General features: G+C 50.3%; 11 protein-coding genes across 11 annotated transcripts; 4 read left to right on the forward strand and 7 right to left on the reverse strand.

Annotated features, from left to right (window-relative positions):
* Nucleotides 1–1156: 1156 nt before the first annotated feature.
* On the reverse strand, nt 1157–3159 carry M438DRAFT_278215 (uncharacterized protein; the record flags this gene model as incomplete). The annotated part of the gene is made up of 2 exons (XM_029900986.1): nt 1157–2648; nt 2699–3159. Coding segments are annotated over 2 exons (1953 nt in total), but the record flags the coding sequence as incomplete, so codon positions are not given.
* A 361-nt stretch (nt 3160–3520) lies between these two features.
* M438DRAFT_56550 (uncharacterized protein) lies at nt 3521–4236 on the reverse strand. Its single transcript, XM_029910188.1, has one exon. It carries the CDS (start codon nt 4015–4017, stop codon nt 3643–3645), a length of 375 nt encoding a protein of 124 aa, XP_029758328.1. The 5' UTR covers nt 4018–4236; the 3' UTR covers nt 3521–3642.
* On the reverse strand, nt 4155–5414 carry M438DRAFT_322881 (uncharacterized protein). The gene is made up of 2 exons (XM_029902981.1): nt 4461–5414; nt 4155–4408 (listed from the first exon to the last, which is right to left on the reverse strand). Exons 1-2 carry the CDS (start codon nt 5144–5146, stop codon nt 4363–4365), a joined length of 732 nt encoding a protein of 243 aa, XP_029758329.1. The 5' UTR covers nt 5147–5414; the 3' UTR covers nt 4155–4362.
* M438DRAFT_56537 (uncharacterized protein) lies at nt 5237–5677 on the reverse strand. The gene is made up of 2 exons (XM_029910187.1): nt 5442–5677; nt 5237–5374 (listed from the first exon to the last, which is right to left on the reverse strand). The coding sequence occupies exons 1-2, from the start codon at nt 5602–5604 to the stop codon at nt 5328–5330; spliced, it is 210 nt and encodes a 69-aa protein (XP_029758330.1). The 5' UTR covers nt 5605–5677; the 3' UTR covers nt 5237–5327.
* A 158-nt stretch (nt 5678–5835) lies between these two features.
* Nucleotides 5836–7007, forward strand: M438DRAFT_337193 (4-nitrophenylphosphatase; the record flags this gene model as incomplete). The annotated part of the gene is made up of 5 exons (XM_029903966.1): nt 5836–5898; nt 5948–5969; nt 6074–6142; nt 6200–6291; nt 6345–7007. The coding sequence occupies 5 exons, from the start codon at nt 5836–5838 to the stop codon at nt 7005–7007; spliced, it is 909 nt and encodes a 302-aa protein (XP_029758331.1).
* A 207-nt stretch (nt 7008–7214) lies between these two features.
* On the forward strand, nt 7215–8790 carry M438DRAFT_376179 (DNA primase large subunit; the record flags this gene model as incomplete). The annotated part of the gene is made up of 2 exons (XM_029908646.1): nt 7215–7407; nt 7460–8790. The coding sequence occupies 2 exons, from the start codon at nt 7215–7217 to the stop codon at nt 8788–8790; spliced, it is 1524 nt and encodes a 507-aa protein (XP_029758332.1).
* A 648-nt stretch (nt 8791–9438) lies between these two features.
* On the reverse strand, nt 9439–10032 carry M438DRAFT_56559 (uncharacterized protein). Its single transcript, XM_029910189.1, has one exon. It carries the CDS (start codon nt 9874–9876, stop codon nt 9547–9549), a length of 330 nt encoding a protein of 109 aa, XP_029758333.1. The 5' UTR covers nt 9877–10032; the 3' UTR covers nt 9439–9546.
* A 58-nt stretch (nt 10033–10090) lies between these two features.
* On the reverse strand, nt 10091–12014 carry M438DRAFT_322887 (uncharacterized protein). Its single transcript, XM_029902982.1, has 4 exons — nt 11812–12014; nt 11438–11756; nt 11078–11387; nt 10091–11028 (listed from the first exon to the last, which is right to left on the reverse strand). Exons 1-4 carry the CDS (start codon nt 11900–11902, stop codon nt 10189–10191), a joined length of 1560 nt encoding a protein of 519 aa, XP_029758334.1. The 5' UTR covers nt 11903–12014; the 3' UTR covers nt 10091–10188.
* A 333-nt stretch (nt 12015–12347) lies between these two features.
* On the forward strand, nt 12348–13084 carry M438DRAFT_398660 (uncharacterized protein; the record flags this gene model as incomplete). Its single annotated transcript, XM_029909375.1, has 2 exons — nt 12348–12614; nt 12663–13084. The coding sequence occupies 2 exons, from the start codon at nt 12348–12350 to the stop codon at nt 12936–12938; spliced, it is 543 nt and encodes a 180-aa protein (XP_029758335.1). The 3' UTR covers nt 12939–13084.
* Nucleotides 13085–13220: 136 nt separating this feature from the next.
* Nucleotides 13221–14990, reverse strand: M438DRAFT_337197 (amidase; the record flags this gene model as incomplete). The annotated part of the gene is made up of 4 exons (XM_029903967.1): nt 13221–13351; nt 13401–13767; nt 13818–14669; nt 14715–14990. The coding sequence occupies 4 exons, from the start codon at nt 14988–14990 to the stop codon at nt 13221–13223; spliced, it is 1626 nt and encodes a 541-aa protein (XP_029758336.1).
* A 1326-nt stretch (nt 14991–16316) lies between these two features.
* Nucleotides 16317–18043, forward strand: M438DRAFT_347422 (MFS general substrate transporter). Its single transcript, XM_029905898.1, has 2 exons — nt 16317–16339; nt 16393–18043. Exon 2 carries the CDS (start codon nt 16463–16465, stop codon nt 17720–17722), a length of 1260 nt encoding a protein of 419 aa, XP_029758337.1. The 5' UTR covers nt 16317–16339; nt 16393–16462; the 3' UTR covers nt 17723–18043.
* The last annotated feature ends 196 nt before the right edge of the window (nt 18044–18239 follow it).

The raw sequence follows: 18239 nt of genomic DNA on the forward strand, positions 1-18239 counted from the left end.
TTCGTGTCATGAGCCTGTCACCGCGTTTGTCACGTTTGTGATGTGTTCCGTCGCTCAACTTGCTCTTCTGTCGATCTCAAAACATCTCTGCGACAACACGCCGGCAAAGGCTTCGCAGGATGCAACAAGGGACCTGAGGGTCCTGCGGCATTTTTACTCTGCGCTCATGCAGGTGTAGCGACGCCATGCATCCACGTAAACGTCGCCGGAAGGCCCCTCTTACAGTTTGTTCGTAACGCGCTTCATGCTTCGAATCTCTTCACCGCTTAACCAGATCCCTTTTTGACCGTGTTACTGCACATCTCTTGCTGTAACACGCTCGAGTCGAAAGTATCACACCGCATCTGCCACCGCCTGTACAAGTATTCTCCGAGTCTTGTGCACATCCTCAGCCTCGGCGGCTCTCCAGTAAATGCCGCTGTCCCAACCTCAACTTGAGTACATGTATCCAGTACCTAGGAACGAGAAGCTTGGATGCTGTTACTTGCAGCAACATGCAGACTGCATAAGCGTGGGGGTGGTATATCTTCACGGATAAAGGGTTCAGTATTCGTTTGCTAGAAATCGTTCCAATGAATGCGCCAACCCCGCTCTCTCTTGTCTCCTGTTTCGAGTCGGCGCCTCTCCATTTCATCTATCTAGCCGCGACTATATCGTGGAGACTCGAGCAAGCGTGACATGTGAGGAGCCGGGATGGACCATCTGACACGCTTGTCGTCCTAGCTCACAAATCACCTGCTATATACTGATACCAGTCCTGTTTCGGATTGCGACCTGGGGTCTCCAATCGCCAGGGCTCGCATGAACATGCCCGAGTTGACCCGCGACATCAACTTCCCCTCGTCTGACCGGAAAGAGAGACATGAATGTCTTGCATTGATGTTCTTGATGGCTCGCCAGAATTTACCACCTCCGTCAGCGTCGGCAGGAACGTGTCACCTCTTGCACTCTGCCGAGTCATCATGTATGCGCTTGGAATGGAATAAAGCCCATCAAATAATGACCGGACTGATGGACTATAGGATAGTGATTGGATAGGGTGAATTGTACTGTTCATTTAACGGAGCTAGTCTCCGGTGTCAATCATGCCAGCCATTGACTTGGAGACATCATTTACCCACTGGTCCGAATCTTCTGGTATCCCTTCGGCTGCTTTTCAGTACCTCAAATCATACCCAATCGGAGTACCATTCTCGATCTTGTACACCGTCTTGGCCAAGGTCTCAAACTCTTGACTGAGAGCGACATTTCCATCCCTCTCGTACATCCTACTCAGGAACGACAATGCGCCCACGACTGCCATCGAAGGGAATCCATAGGTAGCATCAAGACTCACCTTGGAACCCTCGATCTCGACTTTGTAGCCATGGACCTTGAGAACATTCATCGCACAGCGCTCAACGTGGTCTCTGTCGCCCAGCAAGAAATACTCCTGACACAACCACTGCCATATCGGCGAGACACCCACGCAAGGCAGTCCCAGCGACAAGTGCAAGGCGTAAGCCTTTTCAAGCTCCACCGCCAAAGCTTCCGCCTGTCGCACAAACATCGGTCCCACTCTCTGCGAAGACAGAAATGTTCTCACCGTCTGGACCAAACTCTTGCGATCAGTCGTACACTTCGCCTCTGTCTGACAAACCAAACAACCACATCTGAACCCCAAATTCTTGAACAAAGTATCCTGAAGCAGGTCATTGTCCGCGCCTCCAGGATCGAGGTAAGCGATGGTGATTTCAGCGTCTTTGGGGATGTCCTTCGTAGCTCTGAAGATGATCAAGTCGCCGATAAAACTTCTCTTAGTGTTGAATAGGCAATTGTGGTTTGCTAGTGAGGCTCGAAGGAACAGAGCCAGTGATTTGGGCTCGTGGGTTGTGGTCATGGCTGATGTGCCGTAGGGGCGTGCTTCGCGGCCGACGGTGTAGCTGAAGATGTTGTGTTTGAGGATCTCGCTGATTTTCATCATGTCGACGACGGGTTTGCCATCTATGATGGGGATGGAGGTGGGCGTGGAGGGCAATGGTTCTCCTGCGTACAAGTTGAACAGTCCCCTGCCCAAAGATGGGTTATCTGTCACCTTCTCGATGCAGCTACGCCAGAGTGCGGGAGATGAATTCTTGGTGCCTGAGACGGTTTCGTGGGCGACGACGAATGCCTTCTCGCATAAGATCAAGTCGCCCATGGATATTGCCTGGGTGGCGAAGAGTCCACGGCCATACTCGGCTGACTCGCGCACTTCTGTCTTGGACGTGAAGCTGGCTCGGTCTGCCACGAAGCCATTCTTTGTCACCTCTTCGATAATCTCTGCAAAGTCGTACACTCCTTCGTTCTGCTCCCCGAGGCGCTTCTCCGTCTTTGTTTTCTCGGCAATCACCTGTTTATCCGAAGGAGAAAGCTCGAGAGCCTGGCTGAGGCTTCTTAGAGCGCTGGAGAAGTGACCTAAGCGGTAGTTGCCAAGTCCACGGCGAAAGTGTGCTTTAGAATTCTTGATCTTAGATGCTTCGTCTTGCCCGTTGGTCAGCGCCCAGAGCGCGTCCGAGATTGTTGCGTCGTAGCGGCCCAAGCGAAGGCTGGCCTGGGTGCGATTGCGATAGATGTCACGCTTGAGATCGACTGCGTCTGCTTCTGTAGCCGCGAGGGCGCGAGTGTAGCTATAACCATATCAGTAATGTTTAGTCAACGTAAGTGCTCTTCCCCTTACCATCTATGTGCTTCCAAGTACTTTTCCTTAGCCAAAGCAGCATTGCCCTCAAGCTTCCAAGCCATGGCGGTCTTAGGACTAGCAGTCTTCCACTGCTCAGGATAGAGCTCGTGTTCTTCCTCCAGCACAACAAGATCAGAAGCATGATCCACCCTAACCAACCACTTCTCATCTGGCCCTAAGCAACAGTAAGGCTCCTTGACACCCACCACACTACCCTCCGGCAGCACGTCACTAGCCTTTAAGGCCACTTTGACATTAAAGCATGCCAGCCTATCCACACCGCCTCTTTCATCCTCTATAGCGGCTAGCAAAGGGCTTCCCACCCCTAGAGGCTGGCAGAATGTGCGGAGAAGGAGGTAGTGGCCGTGGTGGTGGGTGTCCAGCTTTAGATCTGCTAGGGAGATCTTGCTTAGGTCCGAGAAGGGGTGGAGACAGGGTGGGTAGGAGCGCCCTAGAAGGGAGAAGGGGGGTCGGACCCCTGGGAGGGGAGGGAGAGTTCTCTGCTTTATAACAGGTTAGCAGTTACCATGATATTGATGTAGGGGTTAATGAAATTTGTAAGTTCCTTCATACTCCGAGCGCACGACAGGTCACTAAACTAGCGGTCAAAATGCACGATGATTTTGGTATCAGTATGAACGTCCAGAGAGAGATGACACTTCTGCTTGCTCTCACTGGACATGTGTTCAGTTCTCAAAAACATCTTGCATTTTGACCGCTGTGTTAGGAAGCTTGAGAGGAGGACGGAAATGGTGAGTCCGACTGGGTGTTCCATAGTCCATCTCAGCATCTCCAAGACCAAACAGGCCCCTGAATATACACATCAAAAGGCAGGATGGTCTTGATATTGATGTGAACGACCAAAGAGAGAACAAAGGCATGCTTGCTCTCAGTGGACATTTGCCCGATCACCAAGATTATCTTACATTTTGATATCCACATCAGGACCCGTGCCAGGGAGTACGAGAGTTGAATTCCCGTTTGGACGAGTAAGAAGGGGATAATTTTTGACTTACGTTGGTGAACTCCCATTGGAGAAGTTGACGAGTGTAGATCGGTATGCGTGCCTGTCCAGCTTCCATCCTCGACAGACGCAGGCTCAATCTCTGCATGTCGAAATATCGAGATTGCTGATCGCCGGCAAGGATCGAATTTATGTCTGATCTGGACAGATGAAAAGGCAGAGGGATGTTTGATAGCTTGCTTGCTCTCGTGGAAGGACAAAGAGCAATGATTGCGCGCGAGACAATTCGTGAGCGAGACATGGAAGCACAATGAGATGCCTGAGACACGAAGAAATACGAAGAGATACGCATGAGTCGTCCGGCCGAGTGTGTCAAAGCACGAAGACTCGAGTCTCAATGACCAGCACTTACATTGATTTGAGTTCTATGGTGCACTTCACGCTTGCGCCGAGACACGAGGACGAGGGAAAACACCTCCTTTGATATCAAACGCAGATAGAATATCCAGAGTACTTTTCCCTTCTTTGAATCTCAGCATTCGAGATCCGATTCTCCCTTGAAAGCTTTTGCCCATCCAATGTTTGCAAATGTGCTTGATGCTGACCCTGAGATTTCCTTATCCCTGTCGTTTCTTTCTTGATGTGTTATTTGTCTCGGATACCGGGCGACTTGACATCTAGCGAACATCGCCTGATCTCAGTATGAGGTGGGCTCAGCCACGATGCCGGTCCAAAGGTGAGGGCTGTATTGAAGTCAGTACTAAGAACTTAGGAAACCAGCAGGCCAATACTTACACCTCATGATCCATATCAGCCTTCTCAATACCATTGTCCTCATCCGACACGAATTCAGCCGACTCTTCATCCTCTGCTTGCGCTCCTGCTTGAGCCTGCTCGGTATTGTCTTCAAGGTCCAAGCCTGGACCTTTGCCTTCGTCCTTGTACTTCTGAATGGCTCTCTTCAAGTACATCTCAAATTCCTTGTGATGGTATTCAGGGTCTTCGGCTGTCAAGGACTTGAGCACAGCTTTGCGAGATGCGATCAGGAGGATCTCCATAAGCTGCAAAGGAAGTTGACCAGAGTTGATGCCGTAGCAGATGTCGCGGTGAAGGGACCTGGCATAGTCCTTGTCTTCAGCGGTGAAGACATTCTCGTGTTGTGGGTGGCGGAAGTTGAGTCTGATCAGGCCGACATTGATCAGTTGAGCCAAGGGCACAGCGACGGAGAAGGGCAGTGAGCCATTGTTGACCTGGTCTGTGAGATGGTAATAGTAGCACGGTGGGCATTGGCAGGTTTGTCTGTCAGCCCACCAGCCATTTTGAGGGGGCTTTCCGAGATCCATCCAGCCGGTGCAGGGTTTGACTTGGGCACCTTCGATCAGGTCAGGTACGAAGTTTCTAGGTGGATGTGGTCTTTGGTCGTTGAGGTACTGGGCGAGGTCGGCGGTGTTTTTGTGGACGACAGCCTCGATGGTGACCATGCTGTTGCTTGGTATGGGAGAAGTTGGGACTTGGTGCAGTGGTTCTCCAGCGCCGACAAAAGGGTGAAGCGCCTGATTTATGCGGCATTGTGACGATGTTGAGCTTCTGATAAGGAGTTGAAGTGCGGGCAAAGTGAAGGCAAAGCTTGCTAGAATCTGTCTTGGAAGTGGTACCAAATTCTCAAGATAGGACGGAGCAGGTGGCCGCAGATACTTGGTTTGACGAAACTGCCCAGAACAGGCTTCAGTACTTGTACCTAGAACCAGATCGGAAGCCACGACTGTCTATACCCACCTGTGTGGCGAAGTTCTACTGGAGCTAGAGACGTCTTCAATCTGCATGTTACGACACTGAAACTACCGTGGCGCCCGTGTTGATGAGAAGACATGACAAGAACAATACGAAAAGCCACGAGTATTACACACGACGCACTTGACAAGCTTGTGACTGGATGCATGAATCGTCTGGGCAGTCATATCCACTGAATTGAGATGTTCGCTCTACTTTATGTTGTGAAGGCTTGGTTGATGAAGAGGTGGAAAGAGTGGCTGGAAAGATGGTCGAACTGGCGGGGAGAATTCGGCGCCAATTGCGGGCCGTGTTCGGACATGGTCACCGACGATGATGATGATGGAGGGGCATTCAACCATTCAATTATTTGGCACATCTGATTTCACACAACCCAATCATGGCACCCAAATTCTTGACGGGCGACAAGGCCGGAATCGATGAGTTTCTCAACAAGTTCGATGTATGTCTAGCTGGTCGCCCATGTACACCACGATACTGACTGAGAGCAGGTCTTCCTCTTTGACTGCGATGGTACGCCTCCGATCCAAATTTAGAACGACTCTACGCTCGATACAATGAACTATGGCTGGAAACGACGACACGATGAACCGAGGCTGACGATACGAGAAGGATAGGCGTCCTTTGGTCTGGTGATCATCTCTTTGAGGGCACCAAGGAAACTATCGAGATGCTCAGAAGCAAAGGTGGGCAATACACTGGCCATGAAACAAAGAGCAATGTATACTGAGTACGGTACACAGGCAAGCAATTGGTCTTTGTGACCAACAACAGCACAAAGTCTCGCGCAGACTACAAGAAGAAGTTCGACAGCATGGGCATCCCGTGCAAAGTGGTACGGAAGAGATACAAAGAAGCCAGAAGAGCGGGACTGATGGTATACAATAGGAAGAGGTCTTTGGCTCTGCCTACAGTGCCGCCATCTACATTGCTCGCATCCTCAAGCTGGAAGCACCCAAGAACAAGGTCTTCGTCCTCGGAGAGTCTGGCATTGAAGCAGAGCTAGCGTCTGAGAATGTGCCATACTGCGGAGGTACCGACCCCAATCTTCGCCGCGACATGAAGCCAGAAGACTTCACAAACATTGCCAACGGCAGTGCCCTCGACCCAGATGTTGGTGTTGTGCTTGCAGGTCTTGACTTCAATGTCAACTACCTGAAGTTGAGCTTGGCATATCACTATCTCCGTAGAGGTGCAGTTTTCCTTGCCACCAACACCGACTCGACTCTGCCCAACTCGCATACCCTCTTCCCTGGTGCTGGATCAGTGGGTGCACCCCTCGTCAAGGCTTGGGGCAAGGAGCCTCTGGCATTGGGAAAGCCCAGCCAGGCTATGATGGATGCAGTCGAGGGCAAGTTCCAATTCGACCGCAGCCGCGTCTGCATGATCGGAGACCGCCTCAACACTGACATTCAATTTGGTATTGAGGGCAAGCTTGGAGGCACACTGGCCGTTTTGACTGGTGTTAGCAAGAAGGAAGAGTTTTTGGCTGAAGATGCTCCTGTGGTTCCATCAGCATATGTCAACAAGCTCGGCGACTTGCTTGGATAGAGCATGGATAATATACAATAGATGATAATGTGTATAAAGAGATGAAGAAATTGTGCACATTGATGCAATGCACAAAAGCGGATGGTTGATTGAATTCTTGGCAAAACGCGTCGCGACAGATGAACGCCGCGTCGTTCAGGAAGTCGCGGTCTTGTGGTAATCACGACCAATTGTTGATCAGACTATACACATTAAAACACATTCAAGATGTTGGCAGCTCGACCTGTTGCAAGACTCGACAACAAGCGGAGAGCGGTGCTGGATCCTCGCAAGAGGCAATTCGCAAAGTCACAATGGCAGGAGCAGAGTTACGAGCATGCCATGAACTTCTACAACATACCGCCGACGGGTGACATTGCTCTTGAAGAGTTTGAGGAGTGGGGCATTGCAAGACTGAAGGGTATGAACATAACTTGCAGTCATACATCCATGTCCTAACTCGCCCTTCACAGTCCTGGCCGAACTCGAATCATGCCAATTCCGCAACCGCAGTGCCGAAGAAACACAAACGTACATGAAGCCCATCTTGGAGAAATACCTACGACTGGACCAGAACTCTTCACGATCGACCGAACACGAGATTCAACGTAAACGCGACCACTATTCGCATTGGACTCTCCGCCTCGCCTTTTCCGCAACCGACGACCTTCGTAAGCGCTTCGCAAGACTCGAGACACAACTTTTCCGCCTGAGACTCAACCAGAACGATGCACGAGAACGCAAGGACTTCATTCAAAGCCTCAACATGAGCTGGGAGACGGTATCCGACGACGAAAAGTCCCGCTTGCTGGACGATTTGAAGAGTGCCACTGGTGTATACAAGGGCGAGGAGGAATCGTGGTTCAAGGTCGACTGGGAGAACGTGCCAGAGCTGGTCGACCAACGGAAAGTCCTTCTCAAGATGGGCAAGGCCTTTGTCCACATGCGCGAGCAGACAAGCATGGTCGTTGGAGAGTTCAGCAGACAGCTCGAGGCCGGCCTCGAGTTGGCCGCTCGTGCTCTGCCGCGTATGGACGAGGACAACCGCCTCTCGCCCATCCTCACTCATCTCTCCAAATCCTTCGCCTCACCCGACGCCCAGTACAACGCCGATGCCTCCTCCATCTCCGACACGACTGTCATCACTGCCAACATGATCGACGCTCTGGCTTCTCACTTCCCTCTTTGCATGCAGAGTCTCCACCGCGAATTACGCAAGAACAGCCATTTGAAGCATTTCGCCAGACTGCAATACACCCTCTTCCTGAAGGGCATTGGTCTCGACATGAATGAATGCATTGTCTTCTGGAGAAAGAGCTTCAAACTCATGACCGACGACAAATTCAAGAAGGAATATCTCTACAACATCCGTCACGCTTATGGTGATGTCGGAGGTGACTCCAACAGACGAGGCAGAGGATACACTCCCTACTCATGCCAGAAGCTCATCACCGATATCCCGAGCAGCGGCCAAAGCCACGGTTGTCCATACCGATGGTTCAGCCAAGACAATCTCATGGGCCTCTTACAAGCCACCGGCGTAAACGATCGCGAAGTCCTCAAGAGCGTCAAGGAGGATGTCACAAAGACTCGCTACCACATCGCATGTAACCGCGTCTTTGAGCATCAACACAGGAACGAGATCAAGAAGGTGAAGGATCAATCACTATGGCCCGCCAGTGAGCTCGACACCATCACACATCCAAACACATACTTCAAGCGCAGCTTCATGCTCAAGAATTTGAACAAGTTCCAGAACGGTGATATTGGAGTGGACGGTCCCTCTCAGACGTCACAGGGTTGATATGTTTGTTAGTTGTTCTTATGATATAGTGGTTTGGGCTGGGAAGAATGGGAAAGCATATGGTGTTGGCGTTACACAGCGCTCTGGCTAGGAAGGAAATTGATTTGACGACTTTTGTAACTTAGGTAGACTCACATCCAATTGATGACAGCAATTAACATAACACAAAACCTTATCCGCTCTATGTGTCCTTTCTCAAGCATAAAAGATGCCAGGCATTCACCTTAAAAATCCAAGCACAATTTGCAAAGACCATCACACACTCACACAATATCCATATCCCTCACTTGCGTCTACTTGACAACTGGTTCTTTTACAACTATATCAATTCTTTTCCCACACATGGAATTAGAAAGATCTGCAGCACGACCAGCCGACTACATCAATCACATGTCCCTTTGCGGCTCTCTCAGTTTGAGCCGAAGGGATACACCTTTGACAATTGGGCTCCCGAACGTGATGATTTCGATATCCTCTATCTTTGCACGGCGGATTTTGGAAGCTTTGTCGTGTAGCACGAGGGTGAACCTTTTAAGATGATGGTGTCGTGAGTGGAGGATGGTTGGGGTTTGTATCTGGGACTTTTCGTCTTGCTCGCGTGATGGATTGATGAAAGCTCTATAGTTGGAGCGGTTTTCGAGAACGTGCGGGATTATGGAAGCTCGCTCGTGCCTTGATTCTTGTTTGGGAAGGTGCTCAAGACAGAAATTGGAGGCTGAGTTCGGAGATGTTGAAGCAGGAGGTGGGTTGATGGTGTCAGGGATTGAGAAGTCTTCTCCTTAGAACAGTTCTGGCAGTCGGGTCTCCATCTGGCCATAGGGGATTAGCGCACGCCTGTCGAAAAGATGAGGTGCTCTTGAAGATCGAGGATGTGTCCAGTGAAAGGTAGCAGAAATCATTACTCTCATCGGACACCATCACCATTCTCAAGGGACTCGTGCCTTGATAGATCCGCTCTATGCCAGAAACCATGGGGCCATGGGAATGAATGTCGAGATGTTTATGTCTGGTAACCATCAGGAGGAAATGCAAAAGTATCCAGAAAAATCTCCCCTGAGTTTCGAACCATGGTCCCCTCGCGCTCATGAGTGTATATAATCCAACCAGATTGAATTTAATGTCAGCAATCCGCTGAGTGGTGTGACGGCTTACACTCAAGATTCGCTTAAAACTTTCGAAAGGTTTTCCGATGTGTAGTCTTAAATCAATTTGAGAGCCAGTGTAAGCTGTTTATTCTGGTGGCAAAGATCAAGGAAAGATCAGTAGAGGAGTTTTCCCATATGAGCTGCGCTCTGGTTTTTTGCCGTTTTTGCTGGATGTTTGACGCGTCGGGTGTTTTTGTTCGTGATGTTGATGGTGTGCACTGCTTTTGCATCATGAGTAGCCTCGACTACATGATCAGAAGAACATCTGATATAGCGCATCTCTGTCCTTGAAGATCTTTCGGCCATACATCTCGCCATTGTGGTCGACCCTCCAGGCCACCTCCAGGAATCTCTCAGCTCTTTTTACAGATCCTGGTCCCAGAGCTTGATTGAACTGCGGTAGCAGCGATCTGATGTGCTCCTGACTTTCCAAGCTTGTTGCTGCCGTACCAACAACAATTAACGGCCACAAGTGATTGTTTATCGTCTGCTCATACTCGGTGAGCTGGTCTAAGAGCTCAAGGGTCTCGGTGACGAAGGCAGTATCGTCAGATACCATGGGGTTGCCGTCGTGGTGTGAGAGATGCGTGATCAGATATGAGCATGCACACCAATATGCTTTGGCCAGCAGACCCAAGCGCTTCGGAGGGAGATCGAGATGTGTCGTCAACGATTCTTCAAAGCACGCTGGAGAAGTCCACGAGGACAGGCGTGTGATGATGTTCTCCACTTGTTGCCGGTCGTCAGTATTCAAGCTTGTTTTATGCCCAAGCCATGATGCTCTAAAAACCAGATCTGCGAGCTCGGGGCCTCCAAACCCGATCCACGGACTATGACGCCAGTTGCAACTTAGACCCAGTTGTTCCAAGGCTGAGACGAGTGTCTCTGCTGCCTTTGTGATATGATCCAATGGCAATTGCGAGTCGGGTTGGAAGAGGTAGTTGTTAGTAGTATGCATGATATAGCCCTCCAGTACCAATGCTTCGTGATAGCTCATGGGAGACTTGTCTTTGACTCTTGGGTTGAACAATTCGTGCGCTCCGCGAAGGTGAGCCTTGCCGAGTGCAGACTCGTCGCTTCTTGATTGAAACCCCTGTACCAGGTTTAGCGTTTGTCAAGCAAAGACTTGACAGTATATTTACCTCGAATAGATGTAGAAGTATCACTGTCTCTCTCTTCCACTTGTCACCAGTCTCATTTTGTGCCTGCAGAGCACGGCTCAACCCACTCACGGCGCTGTCGTAATGCTTGATGGCCTTTTCGTACCAGTATGGCATGGAACGCGACAGGGCTATGACACTACATGCCACCCAGGCGTGGAGAAGAGGTGGGTGATCGAGCGCGAGCGGAAGACTGTCCATGATGATTGAATCCTTGAAATCGATATCAAGACAGAGGATCCGCCTCTGGAAGGTTGTAGAAATGTTGAGGAACATTTGGGGCGAAAGGTCGCTGTGAAAGATTAGCAAGGCTCTCTTTTGATGTCCCGTGATCAATCATACGGGGATATGTTAGTCACGGCGTCGGGTATGGTCCACGGACAGAAGCCATGAAATCTGAGATCCATCGGACAGTCTGCTACCGGAGAAGTGATTGAGTTGGTTGATGTATTGGACTTTACGACTTCCCAGGAGGAGCTTTGAGGTGTGGTCGAAGGGCTCGAGTCTGATTGTATATGCCATTGGTCTGCTTTTATCTCCCGAGATTGACGGCTTCGGTTTCTTTTCTCATCAGACCATACACATACGTCTCGACCATAGCTATTTCGACATCTGCCACATGTGGGTCTGGCAGCATCACACCTTTTCTTTTTCCTCCGACCTTGATGACCAGTATAATCAGTAAATGGAAGTGCATCAGCGTTCACACGACTCACAAGGTAGACAGCTGAGATTCAAGCCATTGGGCTTCGGTCGGGGCTTTGATTCTACCGGGCCTTCGCTCGTGCTTGAGAAATTCGCAAACATGTTGATTCACGGTCTAGGATTCACGGTCTAGGGAAGAGCATGTCCGTGGAAAGAGCGTTGTCGGAGCTGTCCAATCGTTGCTTCCAGCTGTTATCTGCCGAATGAGACAAATGCGGGGCGGGGGGTAAAACAGGTTGCGATATGGAAGGACATGATCGAGACTATGGCCCGAGTAATCACACTGCCGCAAGATGTAGTGTAAAAGTGATGACTTGATTGTAGGAAAGAGCTCTCGTGGATCTGCCTTCCACGGGAAGATGATCAGCCGTCGTGGCGGGGAGCACCCTGGCTGAGGCAAGCTCGACCCGAAGCACACCTCGGTTACCACATTCGGTAAGTATAGGCGCGGTAGATCATAGATTGGCAGTATTATGCTTGCGAAGGATATAAAACCATGCTGCCCTCCTCTCAAAATTGATCATTCAGCTTCTCAAAAGCACTCGACATGTCTTCAGCAAGCCACACCAACGATTCGCCTGACAATGGAGACTCTACCAACGAATTCAAGATGCGTACACCTTCCTTGAAATTTATGTACCATCTCGAATGCGAGATGTCTCAAGAAAACCACGTTGTCGGGGCTCAATTCGGGACGAGCAACGCAAGAGTCATCATGCCAATTGTTGGCGGTACTGTCAAGGGACCTCGTATCTCAGCCATCATACAAACCATGAGCGGAGCAGATTGGGGACTTGCAATTGGGGGAACTGGCGTAAGTTGGGAATCACTTCGGACACGAGCGGCTGCTTACACCTCTCAGCTCATGCGTTTGGATGCTAGATACACCCTGAAAACTGACGACGGCCATTACATCTACGTACGCTCCAAAGGCATCTTCAAACCTGGACCTGGAGTCGATATCAACCCTGCAGCTCGAACTCGTATGACACAGGATGAAGTGGAGTGGTTTACCAGGTTGCAGTTCGAAGCCTCTGGGCCGTACGATTGGATGAACAGTGTCTTCGCGATTGGTGTTCTGGCGATGGACGAAAGCAAAATCTTGATAGATGCTTATGAGTTGACGAATTTCATGTAGTGTAAATCTAAGGGCCCATAAATCGAACCAGAACTGAGTTCTCAGCCTATCGAAATGCCTTTGAATGCGGCCATCGAAAGGCAGGATGATTGTCGATGGAGGTGCACTCGTGCAGTGTCCAGGGAGAGTTCGAAGGAGTATGCGCCCTCGGAGGACAGGTAACTCATTACAAAACACAAACTGCCTTTCAATGGCTACTTTGACACACCGGAAGTGACAGGGATCTTAGCTCAGGCGTGGATTCTGTTCCATCTATACACATCAATTAGGTCTGGTCCCAAGTCATCCTGTCTCGGAGTGGTTCAGAATACTGTCCACTAGTCCAGCGATCTCAGCCAATGCTTCATCCTCTTGTCTCATGCCCACAACCTGGATAGAAAGGGGCGCGTCTCTGTATGTTTCAGTAGAGTCATCTTGCAAGCCTTGTTAGCGGAGCTCGTTTAGTGCTGTTGCGGCACTTACAAAGCTTGTAGTTCTTCAGATCTGCTTCGCTGTATAAGGCAGACTCTTCTCCATCGACAACATCTGACTCCTGTACCCTTCCAGTTGGGATGATAGTGGCCGGGTAGTCGAGGAAGTTCCACAGCATAGTATAGCTAATCGGTCCCCATTCGTCGAAAGGTGTCGCTGTCTGTGGTGCGGGAGGCAGTATGAGAGCGTCCAAGTTGTTTCCGAGCCAAAAGTCGTGATAGACGGCCTGTAGCTTGCGTCTACCAGCATTCAGGTCCATATAGTCTTGCAAACTACTCTTGGGGATGGCGGCTAAGTTGACCCTCTTGACAGACTCGACTTCCGGCTCCTTGCCTGCCTTGATGAGATCTTGAACAAACTGAGTTGGAATGCGTTAGCCAGAGCCTGTGTTGTATCGAAGGTACTTACCTGACAGCCATCTAGTGCAAACATCCCGTATGTGATGCCTACTGCTTCTGCTACATTTGGCAATCGCAATTCTACAACATCGACACCTGAATCTCGGAGTTTCTGCGCAGCCTCTTGGATAGCGCGACGGACTGGCGGAAAAGGCGTATAGAGGCCGTCGTCAAACACTACGCCAATGCGTGGCTTACGACTGTTTAGTTGGCCCTGCCAGCGAAGATGCAGGCAAGATGAATCGTAGCGCCATGGCTCGGCGCTCATTATGGTCTTCATAAAGAAGGAGCATGCTCTCATAGATATAGCCATAGGACCGGCCACCACTTCAATACCAGGCATACCCGGATCTTCTGGTGATTGTTGACCAGCGAATGGAACGATGCCAGAACTTGGCCGGGCGCCGTAGATGCCATTGCAAACACTGGGGATGCGGATACTACCCGCGATATCTGTGCCAATACCTAAGACACTGCCTTTCATGGCGATCAAAGAGCCCTCGCCTCCGGAAGAGCCGCCTGCGGTCAACTTCAAATTCGATGGATTGAGGGTTCGGCCAAAGACGTTGTTGTCGGAGTCTGCAGTCATCATGGTCTGTGGTACGTTGGTCTTGCAATAGAGCACTGCACCAAGATCCAGTAGCAACTTTGGAAGAGCGGAGTATTCAGTAGCTGGCTTGTTGGCAAAGTAGGTCATGCCGATCGTTGAGTCAAGACCAGGAATGTTGAAGGAGTCTTTGAGCGATATGGGGAGTCCATGCAAGGGCTTCAAAGGCGTAGATGGGTTGACTGCTCGCTCTTTGTCAAGTTGGCGAGCCCGTTCGATAGCTTCTTCAAAGAAGATCTCCGTAAGACAGTTGGTCTAAAGTGGTCAGTCGTGTCTTTCGACAGAGGGGTTGAGACCTACCAGTTGTTGTGCGATAGCAGCACGCTTGCAAAAAGCTAAAGCGACCTCCTCTGCAGTATACACTTGCTGACGAATTCTCTCAATGATGTCAAGGGCGTCGTTGTACTCGGTGATGTTGATCTCGCGCTCTGATAGAACACCACAGGTCCTGGGTACCTCAAGAACATTGTTGCCAAGGGCTAGCTTTTGAGAAATCTTCCACTCGTCTCTTATAAGCCGATCCCTTTGCTCACACTTTGCTCTAGAGATATCAATGTAGGTCTTGTCGCCGGCCATAGTGTCTTGCAATGCAGTGCTATCCGATGGAGAAAGAGGTTTGAGGTTGCAAGCAGAGGTGAAGTCTAGCCTTTTATCGAGCACTCAGCCTGACGAGACATAACTCAGGAGCCATCTTTTGGTGAAGAGCGGGTTCGATCCGCTCCGGCATCTGTTTCAACCGTATCCCGGACGTTCACGTATCTCAAAGTGAGGGGTTGTCGTGTGCCAAAGGGCGGCAGTTCCTGGCTAGGAGATCGAGACGCAGACACGCTAAAAGGCGGTCCTGTCTGATAAGCATCTTTGATCATCCTGTCTATCAGTTGGCAACTACGCTCCTTCCCATGTGCCAAATTTTGTCACGGGTGTAGCTGCAGCGATGCACGATTCTTACGACATCATGTTTGGCTTCCATTGAGGGCGTAACAGTCCACGCTTCTCTGTGGACAATAGTGCCAGTTTCAGAAAGACTGTGCACTCCTGTAGCCTGGAAGACTCCAATCGCGGCGCCGGAAGCTAAGAGTGACGGAGTTTAGCATATGGCGGAGGGCCTAGGAGAGGTGGAAGGTTCATCAGGGTATCAGCCAAACGCGGGGGATGCTAGCGAACGACGCTAAAAAGCGCTGGTACCCAATTGGGAAGGGACTTGCGAACGTCTCAACTCGAATGACCACCATCTTATCTGGCTCGGCCTTTGGAGTTGACAAGCCACCTTGTGTATCCCAGAGCCGCTGCGCACAACTCGCAGAGAAGGATAAGATGCAGAACCATTCAGCTGGAGCGGGCGACTTCCGTCGAGAGACAATCTGCCCTCATCAGCAACTGCCGTCGACTCTGCTCTTGATATCTCGAGCCATTGCTCAAAGCACATCGTCCTATACATAAGGCATAGTGATCATCGAGCCTTTTTGAAGTCCACACTCCTACCTCCTCACTTCTGCGAAACGATCTCGACATTCTATCTTCTACCAACATGGAGTCTGTTCGACAAGACGTCCCGGACTACGATGTAGTCCCTGGCACGGTGTATCTCGTACAAGGTGCCCATCAAGATGGCTTCTCCTCGAGAGATATCATCCTGATGCCTACGCCGTCGAGTAATCCTCGAGACCCCCTTCGTTGGTCGAGATGGCGAAAGACATACCACTTGCTCCTTCTAGTGTAAGTAGCCTGGGTAAATTGCACTGTTGGAATGAAGGCTGCTGACACACAATCAGACTCTACAGCTCCACCCTTGGAGCCATCACCAATGGAGACTCCGTCGTGTACCTCAACCTAGTACAGATCTATCATACTGGTATCAACAAGCTGAACTATGCTGGAGTAGTGATGCTCCTGCTGCTTGGAGTCGGCAATGTCTTCTTTGTCCCCTTATCAAACAGTAAGCATGTGTCTGAACAACTTCGAAGAGCTGCACACTAACTCGGTCAGAATTTGGTCGACGATCAATCTACATATGGACTCTCTTACTGGTATTCATTTCAGAAATCTGGATGGCCGTTTCGAAGCAATATGGCGAATACTGGGGTGTCAACATACTTCGAGGCTTGGGATCAGCACCGTTCGAGGCCCTGCCAGCCATCTCCATCTCGGACATCTATTTCGCTCACGAGCGTGGCGGCAAGCTCGGCGCTTATGTGTTCGGTCTGGCATTCGGAAGCTTCGTTGGTCCCGTTTGTGGTGGATACATGGTCACTGGCCAGGGTGTGAGGTGGATGTACTGGTGGGGTGTCATCATTGTTGGTGCCCTGCTTGTGCTATTCTTCTTCACTCTGGAAGAGACACACTTCATCCGCCCTTTGGACATGCATGACGAAGCTTTAGTCAGCACCATGGATATGCCTGAGCTCGATAAGACGTTGACAACCAAGTCCACATCAAAAGAAGCGGATGATCTGAGCGTACACCAGCCTCCCGAAGCCATCGTTGGCGAGGTGTTCGATGCGGATGGATTCCGAATACAGTACAGTCTCTGGAAGACCTATCCGACTACGTGGACTGCAGTCTTCACAGAGTGGTGGATACCACTCAAATGCATTAACCTTCCCGCAGTTTTCTGGGTGAGTCATTCTGCTACTTCTTCCTTACGCGAAGCTAATCAATGTCAGTGTGGCTTGAATTATGGTACATGTGTGTCTTGGTTAGCAGTCATGGGCACAACTGTCGCCTTGATCTTCTCGCCACCACCCTATCTATTTTCCAACAGCGATGTGGGCTTGGTGTGGTTTTCACCCTTGATCGGATCCCTGATTGGAGCCTACTTCTCGGGTCCATTGAACGATCGCCTTACGGTGTATCTGAGCAACCGGAACCGAGGCTGGAGAGAGCCAGAATACCGTCTGTGGGCTTTCATCCCATCGGCCATAATTATGCCGGGTGGTTTGATCATGTATGGCGCTACAGCAGCTCACGGTCTGCATTGGATCGCTCCAGTCTTCGGCATGGGTCTTGTCGGGTTCGGTCTTAGTGTTGGTGGTACAGTGACGATGAGCTATATCCTCGACTCCTACAAAGAGATTGACACGCAAGTCATCACGACCATTATCTTGTTGAGGAATATCATCGGCTTCGGTATCTCCTTCGGGATCCAGTCCTGGATTGATGGAATGGGGCTACAAAATACCTTCATCTTTGTTGGTTGCTTGAGCTTTGCTGTCACCATGTTCGCGGTCTTCTTCATAGTCTTTGGCAAGAGGATGCGAAGACGAACGACGACAAGATATCAACATTTGATGAAGACGAAGGCAATGTAGAGGGGTCGCGCTTGTATGGGTCGGGTCGTCAATGTCATGGTCTTGAGGGTTCGTCAGGCCATTGACGCGTTCGGCTTTACTGATGTTCTTCCATAGGCCAGTCGATGAGAGTATGATAGTATAAATTGTCTTCCGAGAGTATGTTCGTCAACAAGTGCTGTGTCGATTGTGCAGAATTTACGCGTCATTCAGACGTGTCGGTCCGAGGACTAGCTGAGCTCGCTCGTCCTTCCAGATGCTCCTGTGCTATGAGTAGTGAACGCTGTAACGAAGCATTCTTTCATCTTGCACATTGTCGAATATACTGACAATTCATTTGCATGGTAGGAAGGCAAATATTGAGTGAACCTGCAAGCAGAGAGATACTCGAGCTGTCCTTTCGAGCACCTGCCGGTCGACGCCGACCTCCAAACCCGACAGTGGCCTGACATCTCCTGCCTGTCAACCACTCACCTCATCTCACCAGCTTTCCCTTTTCAATCCTCACAACATCGATTAACCGCGCGGCTATTTCCCG

The sequence above is a fragment of the Aureobasidium pullulans genome, assembly GCF_000721785.1.
Source record: "Aureobasidium pullulans EXF-150 unplaced genomic scaffold scaffold_15, whole genome shotgun sequence".
Taxonomy (NCBI): Eukaryota; Fungi; Ascomycota; class Dothideomycetes; order Dothideales; family Saccotheciaceae; genus Aureobasidium; species Aureobasidium pullulans.

Bases quoted from the DNA above. Each gene is read 5' to 3' on its own strand.
- M438DRAFT_56550 (XM_029910188.1), bottom strand. From the start codon at position 4,017: ATGCGTATCTCTTCGTATTTCTTCGTGTCTCAGGCATCTCATTGTGCT.
- M438DRAFT_56537 (XM_029910187.1), bottom strand. From the start codon at position 5,604: ATGCATCCAGTCACAAGCTTGTCAAGTGCGTCGTGTGTAATACTCGTG. The intron at 5,375-5,441 runs GTGGGTATAGAC...TGTTCTGGGCAG, and splicing joins AGTAGAACTTCGCCACACAG to TTTCGTCAAACCAAGTATCT.
- M438DRAFT_322881 (XM_029902981.1), bottom strand. From the start codon at position 5,146: ATGGTCACCATCGAGGCTGTCGTCCACAAAAACACCGCCGACCTCGCC. The intron at 4,409-4,460 runs GTAAGTATTGGC...ACTTCAATACAG, and splicing joins GCTGATATGGATCATGAGGT to CCCTCACCTTTGGACCGGCA.
- M438DRAFT_322887 (XM_029902982.1), bottom strand. From the start codon at position 11,902: ATGTTTGCGAATTTCTCAAGCACGAGCGAAGGCCCGGTAGAATCAAAG. The intron at 11,757-11,811 runs GTGAGTCGTGTG...CTGGTCATCAAG, and splicing joins GAATCTCAGCTGTCTACCTT to GTCGGAGGAAAAAGAAAAGG. The intron at 11,029-11,077 runs GTAAATATACTG...AACCTGGTACAG, and splicing joins TACTTCTACATCTATTCGAG to GGGTTTCAATCAAGAAGCGA.
- M438DRAFT_347422 (XM_029905898.1), top strand. From the start codon at position 16,463: ATGGCCGTTTCGAAGCAATATGGCGAATACTGGGGTGTCAACATACTT.
- M438DRAFT_56559 (XM_029910189.1), bottom strand. From the start codon at position 9,876: ATGAGCGCGAGGGGACCATGGTTCGAAACTCAGGGGAGATTTTTCTGG.